Below are 12,399 nucleotides of genomic sequence, written 5' to 3'. Positions count from 1 at the left end.
CCGGTTGGAATGCCACGCTTCTAGGAATTCTCGTACGTGTCTTTGTTTGGCTTGTCCTAGGATGGATGTGTTGTCCCAGTCGAAGTGGTGTCCTTCCTTATCTGTATGTAAAGATACTAGTGAGAGAGGATCATGTCGTTTTGTGGCTAGTTGGTGCTCATGTATCCTGGTAGCTCGTTTTCTGCCTGTTTGTCCAATGTAATGTTGGTTACAGTCCTTAGACGGTATTTTGTAAATGATATTAGTTATGCTTGAAAGACCCTATTCAGACTACAAGCTGAAGATGTTACCTAGTAGGCTGACGAAATGAACCTTCCAGCTCAGCGAGCAAACCTATATCCAGAACCTCAACCTCAGCTACAAATCTTCTCAAAACTTGCTAAAATTGAACTTCATGTCTGTTTTTTCATCTTTGCCTGACCTGTTTGTTTCAAATGAGAAAGCTTGTAAACAATACATAGTACATAGCGTATTTCACACAGTAGTAATGAATGCCATGTCAATGAACTGAAATTATCTAGACAATAAAAGAAAACTACAATCAACTGTCAGTATCGAAAATAAGTTGCAGTTCCAATATAGAGATGTTATGCATTTTAATACATCATGCATTTTAATATTGATTACATTGATTATCTCCCCTCTAAGGAAATATGCACTGCAAGGTTTGACAGACCATTCTCACAACTATATGGTTTTAGTTCGCCAGTATTAAAAGGGCAGATTGTACACGTTATTTCTTAGAAGTAGTGGCGGAAAGCAGCAGTAACCTTTTCTCAGCTTTCAAACAAATGCTCACAATGCTGGAAGGTCTGTGTAAGAAATGTTGATGCCATTTTACTAACAATATTGATTCAAACATGATCATTGAATAAAAAACAAAACTTTGAGAGATATGTAAAAGCTTATACAATGAAGCTGGTGAATTCAGTGCTGCCAAGTGTTGTCTGCAATTAGTAAAAGTTTTAAAAAAACATCTCTGATCAAATTGTGGCTCTGAAAATATAAAACCACATGCATTTCACACTCCTGTTTTCTCCTGTCTCATGAAATAACGCTGTACACAATTTGACAAGACATGTTTGTCAAGAAAATGAGAAATATGAGCAGAAGTAGGTCATTGAACAGACTCAATGACTGAGCCCCCACAGAACTCGAGACAGAGCATTCTAAAAATTCAGTCTTTGAAGAAATTCCACATCATCTCAGTCCTAAATGTCCTACCCCTTCTGTTAAGATTGTGTTCCCTGGTTCTAGAACTCTTCCCACCCCCACCCCAACAAAAACAGATACTTTCCTGTATCTACCCGGTAAAAACTTCTCAACCCTGGTGAATACGACCCATTGTATTCATTCTTTCCATGCAGGATAATCGCTCCATCTCCAGATTTAGTTTGATCCTTCAGTTCTACTACCTCAATGGCAAGCAACTGGATAGGAGCCATTCAGCCCCTTGAGCCTTCTCTGCCATTTAATATGATCTGACTGTAACTGCAAATCCGCTTATCCCTACTAGCTTTTTACCCCCTTGATTACCAAGATTCTATCCAACTCTGTCTTTAAAAGCCATGTTGTGGAAGTGCTGGTATTAGACTGAGGTAGCAGTCCTCTGATGAAGGAGCAACGCTTCAAAAGCTCGGGATTTAAAATAAACCTGTTGGACTATAATCTAGTGTTGTGACTTTTGACTTCTTTAAAAGGAATTAAGAAGAGAAATGGTATGTTGGCCTTGAAAATATCTCCCTACAATTCTGAGACTTGGTGCAACCCAACTGGAATAGTGTGTTTAGTTTTCCTGACTTTCTTTGTATTCAATTTTCCCCCTCAATAACTGACAGTGTTCTATTGGCTTTCCTAATTGCTTGTTGTACCTGTATACGAGCCTTTCGCAATTCATGCGTTAGGGCACATTCTATCTGCATTCTTTTACCATTTAGATATTGTGCTTTTTATCCACATGGTAGCTACATTTTTGTCCATTCATTTAACCTATCTATCTATCTTTTAGCCACCTTAAGTGTTCGTTAAGCTTGCTTTTCTGCCTATCTTTCCTCCGGTAAGGAGACCAGACTGAACACGCTATTCTGCATATGGTCATAGAATCATAGAGTCAGAGATGTACAGCATGGAAACAGACCTTTCGGTCCAACCCGTCCACGCCGACCAGACATCCCAACCCAATTTAGTCCCACCTGCCAGCACCCGGCCCATATCCCTCCAAACCCTTCCTATTCATATACCATACAAATGCCTCTTAAATGTTGCAATTGTACCAGCCTCCACCACATCCTCTGGCAGCTCATTCCATACACGTACCACCCTCTGCGTGAAAAAGTTTCCCCTTGGGTCCCTTTTTTATATCTTTCCACTCTCACCCTAAACCTATGCCCTCTAGTTCTGGACTCCCCGACCCCAGGGAAAAGACTTTGCCTATTCATCCTATCTATGCCCCTCATAATTTTTAAAATCTCTATAAGGTAACCCCTCAGCCTCCGCGCTCCAGGGAAAACAGCCCCAGCCTGTTCAACCTCTCCCTGTAGCTCAGAACCTTCAACCCTGGCGACATCCTTTTAAATCTTTTCTGAACCCTTTCCAGTTTCACAACATCTTTCCGATAGGAAGGAGACCAGAATTGCACGCAATATTCAAACAGTGGCCTAACCAATGTCCTGTACAGCTGCAACATGACCTCCCAACTCCTGTACTCAATACTGTGACCAATAAAGGAAGCATACCAAACGCCTTCTTCACTATCCTATCCACTTTCAAGGAGCTATGAACCTGCACTCCAAGGTCTCTTTGTTCAGCAACACTCCCTACGACCTTTCCATTAAGGGTATAAGTCCTGCTAAGATTTGCTTTCCCAAAATGCAGCACCTCGCATTTATCTGAATTAAACTCCCTCTGCCACTTCTCAGCCCATTGGCCCATCTGGTCCAGATCCTGTTGTAATCTGAGGTAACCCTCTTTGCTGTCCACTACACCACCAATTTTGGTGTCATCTGCAAACTTCCTAACTGTACCTCTTATGCTCACATCCAAATCATTTATGTAAATGACAAAAAGTAGTGGGCCCAGCACCGAATCTTGTGGCACTCCACTGGTCACAGGCCTCCAGTCTGAAAAACCACCCTCCACCACCACCATCTGTCTTTGAGCCAGTTCTCTATCCAAATGGCTAGTTCTCCCTGTATTCCATGAGATCTAACCTTGCTAATCAGTCTCCCATGGGGAACCTTGTCGAACGCCTTACATATAGATCACATCTACTGCTCTGCTCTCATCAATCTTCTTTGTCACTTCTTCAAAAAACTCAATCAGGTTTGTGAGACATGATTTCCCCCGCACAAAGCCATGTTGACTATCCCGAATCAGTCCTTGCCTTTCCAAATACGTGTACATCCTGTCCCTCAGGATTCCCTCCACCACCGAGGTCAGGCTCACCAGTCTATAGTTCCCTGGCTTGTCTTTACTGCCCTTAAACAGTGGCACCACGTTTGCCAACCTCCAATCTTCCAACTCCTCACCTGTGACTATCGATGATACAAATATCTCAGCAAGAAGCCCAGCAATCACTTCTCTAGCTTCCCACAGAGTTCTTGGGTACTCCTGATCAGGTCCTGGTGACTTATCCACTTTTAACCGTTTCAAGACATCCAGCACTCCCCCCCCCCCCCCCCCCCCCCCCCCCCCCCCCCTGTAATCTGGACATTTTGCAAGATGTCACTATCTATTTCTCTACAGTCTATATCTTCTATATCCTTTTCCACCGTAAATATTGATGCAAAATATTCATTTAGTATCTCCCCCATTTTCTGTGACTCCAAACGAAGACTGCCTTGCTGATCTTTGAGGAGCCCTATTCTCTCCCTAGTTGCCCTTTTGTCCTTAATATATTTGTAAAAACCCTTTGGATTCTCTTTAATTCTGTTTGTCAAAGCTATCTCATGTTCCCGTTTTGCCCTCCTGATTTCCCTCTTAAATATACTCCTACTTTCTTTATACTCTTCTAAGGATTCACTCGATCTGTCCTGTACCTGACATATGCTTCCTTCTTTTTCTTAACCAAACCCTCAATTTCTTTAGTCATCCAGCATTCCCTATACCTACCAGCCTTCCCTTTCACCCTGACAGGAATATACTTTCTCTGGATTCTTGTTATCTCATTTCTGAAGGATTCCCATTTTCCATCCGTCCCTTTACTTGCAAACATCTGCCTCCAATCAGCTTTTGGAAGTTCTTGCCTAATACCGTCAAAATTGGCCTTTCTCCAATTTAGGACTTCAACTTTTAGATCTGGTCTATCCTTTTCCATCACTATTTTAGAACGAATAGAATTATGGTCGCTGGCCCCAAAGTGCTCCCCTCACTGTCACCTCAGTCACCTGCCCTGCCTTACTTCCCAAGAGTAGGTCACGTTTTGCACCTTCTCGAGTAGGTACATCCACATACTGAATCAGAAAATTGTCTTATACACAATTAACAAATTCCTCTCCATCTAATCCTTTAACACTATGGCAGTCCCAGTCAATGTTTGGAAAGTTAAAATCCCCTACCATAGCTACCCTATTATTCTTACAGAAAGCTGAGACCTCCTTACAAGTTTATTTCTCAATTTCCCTCTGACTATTTGGGGGTCATTAATACAATCCCAATAAGGTGATCATCCCTTTCTTATTTCTCAGTTCCACCCAAATAACTTCCCCGGATGTATTTCCAGGAATATCCTCCCTCAGCACAGCTGTAATGTTATCCCTTATCAAAAATGCCACTCCCCCTCCCCTCTTGCTTCCCTTTCTATCTTTCCTGTAGCATTTGTATCCTGGAACATTAAACTGCCAGTCCTGCCCATCCCTGAGCCATGTTTCCGTAATTGCTATGATATCCCAGTCCCATGTTCCTAACCATGCCCTGAGTTCATCTGCCTTCCCTGTTAGGCTCCTTGCATTGAAATAAATGCAGTTTAATTTATCAGTCCTACCTTGTCCCTGACTGTTTGACTTGCTTCTGTTCTCAGCTGTACCCATCTCAGATCGATCTCTTTCCTCACTATCTCCTTGGGTCCCCCCCCACCTTACTAGTTTAAATCCTCCCAAGCAGCAAATTTCCCTGCCAGTATATTAGTCCCCTTCCAATTTAGATGCAATCTGTCCTTCTTGTACAGGTCACTTCTACCCCAAAAGAAATTCCAATGATCCAAAAATGTGAATCCTTCTCCCATACATCAGCTCCTCAGCCATGCATTCATCTGCTCTATCATCCTATTCCTGCCCTCACTAGTTCGTAGCACTGGGAGTAATCCAGATATTACTATTCTTGAGGACCTCCTTTTTAAATTTCTGCCTAACTCTCTGTAATCTCCCTTCAGAGTCTCAAATGTTTCCCTTCCAATGTCGTTGGTTCCAATGTGGACAATGACCTCCGGCTGGTCCCTCTTCCCCCGTGAGAACATTCTGCACCCTCTCTGAGACATCCTTGATCCTGGCACCAGGGAAACAACACACCATTCTGCTTCTTCTCTGTTGGCCACAGAAACGTCTGTCTGTACCTCTGACTACAGAATCCCCTAACACAATTGATCTCTTGAAAGCCGACGTACCCCTCGTTGCATTAGAGCCAGTCTCAATACCAGAAACTTGGCTGTTCGTGCTACGTTCCCCTGAGAATCCATCACCCCTACATTTTCCAAAACAGCATACCTGTTTGAAATGGGTATACCCACAAAAGATTCCTGCCCTAGGTGCCGACCTCTCTTACCCTTCCTGGAGTTAACCCATCTATGTGACTGTATCTGAGACTTTCCCCCCTTCCTATAACTGCCATCCATCACATACTGTTGCTGTTGCAAATTCCTTATCGCTTCTAACTGTCTCTCCAACCGATCCACTTGATCTGATAAGATTCGCGTCCAACAGCATTGATGGCAGATATAATCTTTAGTAACCCTTATACTCTCTTTAAACTGCCACATTTGACAAGAAGTACATATCACTGCAAAGGCCATTTTTGCTCCTTCACAATCTACAGACCCAGAAAATACATCATCTTATTCTCTACAAACACTGCCCCAGGTTAAATTAATAGCTAGGCTTATATTTTAAGTTTAGTCAAGAGACTTATCTCCAAAAACATAAAATCCACTATACTCACTACTGCAGCCTTTCTCTTGGACAGACTTAAAACAACAATTAACTTATCTGATTCTGTGTTGTGAACTTCGCCCAAAAGTTCATCCAAGATCAGTTGTGAATTTCACTGTTTGTTAATTTTCCCAGATGCACTCTGATGTCCAGCGATACACGAATTCAAACAGCAAAGGCGGTAACTGTGCAGGCTCTCTCGCGCTCTCTCTCTCGCGCGCGCTCTCTCTCTCGCGTGCTCTCTTGCACTGTCCTCACCATGTGCTTCCTTTGTCTGCTCTTCTCCCTTTTAATCTGCTGTTGTTTTGACTTTTTTTTTTCCCAAAGTTCCAAAACAGTGCAACAGCATATAAAACAGTAATTGCTCCTCCTGGAATTCTAGGAAATCACCTCCAACACCTAAAATACCTCCAATAAAGGAGCAGCTCTTACAGCCAGAAATTTTCCCGTCCTCCATCTTGTCAGGCTTTATAGAATTGTAGTAAGACATCTTCAATTCTGTACTCGTTCTACTATAATAAAGGCTGAAGTGCCATTTGTCACCTTAATTGCTTCCTGTACCTTCATGTTATCTTTCAGTGATTAATGAACAAAGATATCGAGGTTCCCTTAAAATTCAAAGCTTCCCAGCCCCCCCCCCCCCCCCCCCCATGTTATAGTCCACCTACCAGATTTTTACCTTTTCACTTAACTGATCCAATTCTCTGAAATTGTCTTCACACCTGTTTGCAACCCTCACTCTCACTAGTTCTGTGTAACCTGACAATTGGGAAATAGTACATTTAATACTACTTCCAAATCATTTAGAAATAGATTGTGAATAGCTGACTTTCAAGCACAGGTTCTAATATATGGCATATTTTTGTACATCTTTCAATGAAAATGAGAACAAAATAGTTGCCATACTACCAGATCCATTTGCCCCTCACCTAATTCTACAAGATCAAAACACCTCTGACCTGACCATTATTTTCCAATACCACTTAACATAAATAGATTACCTTTTGGTTTCACTCCTGCCATCCAGTCATGTCTACATCTGACTAGCATTGCATTATTACCTCCTTATCCATCCCAGGCTCCTTCATCAATTTACTTCTGTTTGGCAAGATCAGCTGCAAAATGTCTTTGGATAATTTATTTATTTATTTATAAATAGTACAATATAAATTTCAGGTTATCCTATTTTCTTGTTGAGCTAGTGCAAAGCATCAAAGATGTTCTTCCATTTTGGATTATTAACTGGAAATTGGAATTTAGACTGTATGTGGCCAAATATTCCACGAAAGGTTTGTAAGTTGAAGACCAACTGAGATTGTGTTGTGTAAACTTTAGCCATACAAGCTAAAGTTTCCACCAAGCGGTGCGGTGGATACTTCGAGACAGTAACACAAGGAGTCTTTATAGTTCAGGAAAAGTACTTAATGACAGCCCTTGGGTCAGTCTAGTTGCAATTTGGAATAGACTTACGCTTGGTCCACTAAGACATCAGAAGCCGAAGAAAAAGCAAGCATCTCTCATCTCTTTGAATAAAAAATATGAAGCTTGAAGGCTCTGAAAAGAGAGAGCTTTACTATGAGAAAAGACCTAGGTCTTATATGATCAATTATTGAGTAGAGATTACCATGAAAAAACACAAGAATTGTGAGAAACCAGTCACCCTGCAGAATTTGTTTTTCCCTGTCTGTTCTTCCACCCATTAAATTTGTGTCAAGTAGTCTATTTTTGTCTGCCTTTATTCAAGAATGAGCATGTATGTATGCTTAGCATTTTAAGAGAGTGTAGCTTAGTTGCACAGTAGTAATTAGTAATCCAAATTTTTGGTTACCATTTATTAAAGAATAAGTTTGTTGCTTGTTAGTGACCAAACCTGGTGTGAACTATTTATGTTAGTCAGGAAAATTGGTCACCTTGTTGGTTTTATTGTGTATTTATCACATTGCTGATGACTTGTGCAAAAGTGGGGCATAATTGAATTATGCTATCATAATGGTATGAAAAAAAGTGGTTTTTATATGTTTTGTCTACCAATGCATTTTTTAAAAAAAAAATTATTGTATCTGTTGGACAAAAGTTTAATTTAAATTTGTTTTTCATGTGACTCATTCTGTTCTTAGTGCAATAGTTCAAACTTCAATGAGACTGAAATTTTTGCGGTTGTTCAATCCTGGGTGTTGAGATGAGCTTTTCATTGAACTTGTGTGAAGTGTATGTTCTCTCACTAGTATGCACCAGTGAATGTATAGGAAATACATATTAACTAATAATATTTCAATATAACAGGGTTATGGGACACATTTGATGAATCACCTGAAGGAATATCACATTAAGCACAACATTCTGCATTTCCTGACATATGCTGATGAATATGCCATTGGCTACTTCAAAAAGCAGGTACTGCTGTGATCAGAAAAATCAGATTCATGGATTCAAGACACAACATTGATTTTAATAAAAATGAACTTAACTTTATGATACTTTGTTCTGTCTCTTTTCAGGGATTTTCAAAGGATATAAAGGTTCCCAAAACCCGATATGTGGGTTACATCAAGGACTATGAAGGAGCAACATTAATGGAATGTGAGCTTAATCCCAAAATCCCTTACACTGAATTGTCTCACATTATAAAGAAGCAGAAAGAGGTAAGACCATCTAACCCACTTGAGAAATATTATTTCTGTATTGTTAGAGACCATTACTTCTGTATGTTTGGCTTAGATGTGTGATAATATTACACAATAGTTATCTAGCCTGAGTATAGGGCTTTAGTTAAACCATGTAGTCTTGAAGGCAGTCATGGCTTCAGTGCCAGGTTTAATACTTTCTAGTGATTTAACCTTTTTTTTTAAATTAGGTATTCTTTACAAATATTTAAAACTTTAAATTGTATAAACTTGTTCATTTTTTTTGGCTTATAAATTCTTATGTCCACGTGTAATTTTATCACATTGTAGTTGCTCTTCCTGCAGTGTCATCACTGGAGCGAGAAAGTCATTACAATGTTTACTTCAAAGAGTTCCATTATTAACAAATTTTTATACTTAAAATATCAAAATAAGGAAAGAATCGTGTGATGTAAAACAACTGCAGCACAAAGCCAGTGTCACCTTATTAATTATCTTCCAACCCTGATGACATTGCAACAAATGCTGGTCATGATTCTGCTGTTGTCATTTACAGCTCCACCAGACATATCTTTTGTTTTTTGTGCTGTCCTTTGACCGTGTTCTTTTGCTTTGCATCATTACTCATTTTAACATTTAATCACTTCTGCCTTCCACCTTATCACAGATCTACCTGAACAAAAGCACAATACCATAGAATCTGAAACAAACACAAGTGCTGGAGGAACTCAGCAAGTCTGTTTCTCTCTTCTCAGATACTGCCAGAGTTAACATTACAAATCCAATATGAGTTCTTCAGAGCTACCTTGTTCTGTTCAACCCCCCCCCCCTCCCCAACAGTGCACATGTGCAAATTCCACCTCCCCACCCCCCCCCCCCCCCCCCCCCCCAGCATTGAAGACAAAGGCACCATTTGGTATGCAAGTTGTTGCTTCAAAACCTCTCAATAGTAGTGGCGATTCCCCCCTTGTGTGCCGGTTCAAACCTTCTGGCACTCTTATTTACTGCATAGCCACATATGTTGCCAACAGTTCAGGAATGGGGGCATCCTCACACCTGTCTACATACTCCAGCAACATGCGCTCCTGCAGCAGGGCAACTGATATTTGGCCAAACACCTCCCAGTGGATGTTCAGACCCTGAACTCCAACCACTGATCTTGATTGGATTGGGTCCACAAAGGTGGGTGCTAAATTGGCCATGTTTTCCAAAAGCCACCCTTTGCCTCCCCTAGCCAACATTTATAGGTGGCTGACTTGACTTGTATCCCAAAGGCAGGATAGCAACTGAGGAAGAAAAGTCCTGTCCAAAATCTGTAAAGCATTACATACCAGCTGTGAGTGACTAGTTCAATATATATGTTTAATATTCTATTCACCTAAATATCTGTTGAAAACCTAAGCTGTACCTAGATTCTCTCTGTAGTTGTATCTCTGTTGGTGTTAGTACCATTTACAAGTGACATTTTTGTACAAGTTATGCATGTCAAAGAAAAGTTTAGTTGTATAACAAGACACAAGCCATTTTAAAAAATGTTTCTCAGCTGTTGAGCATCAATTCGAAAAGGTAATAATGCATGAATATTGCTAACTACTTAAAATTATTCATGTTCCTGTGTTTAAAAAAAACGTTTAACATACTGCAAATTTTCAGCATGTAGAGCATCTGGGTAGCATTTTTTCCCCCAAATTGGTTACAGTTCTGAAAAATGTGTTGCTGGAAAAGCGCAGCAGGTCAGGCAGCATCCAAGGAGCAAGAGAATCGATGTTTCGGGCATAAGCCCTTCTTACAAGGATTGGAAAAAACAGCATCTGCAGTCCTCACTTTCTCCTAGTTGGTTACAGTTCTATCAACCTATTCTAATCGAAGCCATTGTAAACCTCTGCCTCCCATACAGATCATTAAGAAGTTGATTGAGAGAAAGCAAGCTCAGATTCGGAAGGTTTACCCTGGCCTCACCTGCTTCAAGGAAGGAGTTCGGCAGATACCCATTGAGAGTATACCTGGAATTCGTAAGTTTTCCATTTCAGAAGAGTGAATAAAGAATGCGTAGAAATGCTGAAGGTACATTGATTATGAGAATATGATAGATACATCAATATCATTATGCAGGAAATGTATGGTAAACAATGCAGGAATGTATGTGATCTGTTTTAATGAAGACTTGATCTTGGAGCAAGATCGAAACAAATTTTAGTTAACTGTGCTATGAAAACAGAACTAGAAGTTGATCATTCAGTCCTTGTGCCTGCTCTACCATTCAGGGCTAATCTGTTTGTACTTTGAATTCTACATTCTCATCTATCCCAACTAACTCTTGATTCCCCTTCCTAATAAGAATCTATTCACCTCTGTCTTACAAATGTTCGGTGACCCTGCCTGCATTGCTTTCTGAGAGAGTATGTTCCAAAGTGTCTCAACTAAGAGATGTAGTGGGCATCCTTGCAAGCAGATGGTGTCTCAGTTTAACTGAAAGATATGCCTGACAGAGCAGCACTCCCTCAGTTGAGCAGTGGAATATCAGCCTAGGTTTGTGTGTTCAACTCTAAGTGGGAGTTGAATCTACAACTCTGTCTCCTGATTTGAGAATGCCACGAAATGAGCCACTGCTCAGCTGAAAAAATATTTTATACTGCATAAGTTCTGAAACTACAGCAACCCAATTTGCATATAAAAGTTATAATTTTTCGATTTCTGGGATGCACAGTTTCATTGCCAATGAATATTTTACATATTTCCATTATTCCCCTCATAGCCCTTGTTATTCAAGTGATTCCAAGAATCAGCTGTCTAGTAAATCACATTTCCAAATGCATTCCCAAATAAGCAATCTATAATGTTCTTCAATTAAATTAGGTTCTCCAAATCTGAGCTGATTCAAAGCCTAAAACTGGTCCACAGGTGAAGCTGAGGAACCTGGTTCTTGAACAATTTTGCATGGTGCTGCCACTGATGCTATTTGTGTACCAAGTTTTGTTTGATCTGTGCAATTACACAAATCGTCCTTTTGAGTAAACGTTCACCCTGACAACTGTGCATAGATTTAAAAGTTTGTGTTTAGCGCAAACCTTCACATGCAAAATATCACAAATGTCAAGCATCCCGCAGGCAAAACAAAATTTGAATTGATCCAAGTAATCCCTATCTGCCAAATTAATAATCTAATGACTATCTAGGTGGAAACAAACAACAAGTTATTCCATTCACTCATTGGTTAGGAAGAGGTGGCCCTGAGGAACTGGCATCCAAAACACACATGAGGTGACAAATTAGTCCATTCTTTCTCCAAATCAGTCAAATTGCTCTCAATTTTGCTCATCATCTTTCAGCAATTATATTACGTTTTAAGCCACTGACTTTTAATTGTAAATTAATTGACACATTAATTATGAAACAAAGCTATCTGCTTCATTTGTCTAATCAATTATCAGGAGGAAGAGGCTTCACAAATATCTGCAAATGCAGTGCTGGTACCTAGCACGTAAGTGCAAAACACTAGGTTCAATCATTTGTAATCACCTTCAGCTAAAAGATTTGAGTGGGTAACCTGTATCAATCTACTGGCAACCTGATCACAGGTGCTGGTCTTAAACCAACTTAATTCACAGTTGTATACGAAAAGGCTGAAGGGATTG

General features: G+C 40.3%; 1 protein-coding gene across 3 annotated transcripts in view; it reads left to right on the top strand.

Annotated features, from left to right (window-relative positions):
- Positions 1–12,399, top strand: part of kat2a (K(lysine) acetyltransferase 2A) — a 41,945-nt gene that overhangs the window by 21,416 nt on the left and 8,130 nt on the right. For 2 of the 3 annotated variants that reach the window (XR_015752487.1, XR_015752486.1), the window contains exons 12-14: positions 8,424–8,534; positions 8,639–8,782; positions 10,662–10,828. Coding sequence is in view for 1 of the 3 variants with exons in the window: in XM_087977813.1 (XP_087833939.1) it covers positions 8,424–8,534; positions 8,639–8,782; positions 10,662–10,776 (370 nt within the window). In the remaining 2 variants the exon portion in view is untranslated. The remainder of the gene's footprint in view (positions 1–8,423; positions 8,535–8,638; positions 8,783–10,661; positions 10,829–12,399) is intronic. The other variant, XM_087977813.1, reaches the window with a different exon arrangement.

This window comes from Chiloscyllium plagiosum, unplaced genomic scaffold (assembly GCF_037043375.1).
Source record: "Chiloscyllium plagiosum isolate Xiang-an unplaced genomic scaffold, Cpla_swu_hap1 HiC_scaffold_32, whole genome shotgun sequence".
Lineage (NCBI taxonomy): Eukaryota > Metazoa > Chordata > Chondrichthyes > Orectolobiformes > Hemiscylliidae > Chiloscyllium > Chiloscyllium plagiosum.
The sequence above is the reverse complement of the archived record's forward strand: the minus strand, read 5'-3'. Positions and strand labels throughout refer to the sequence as shown.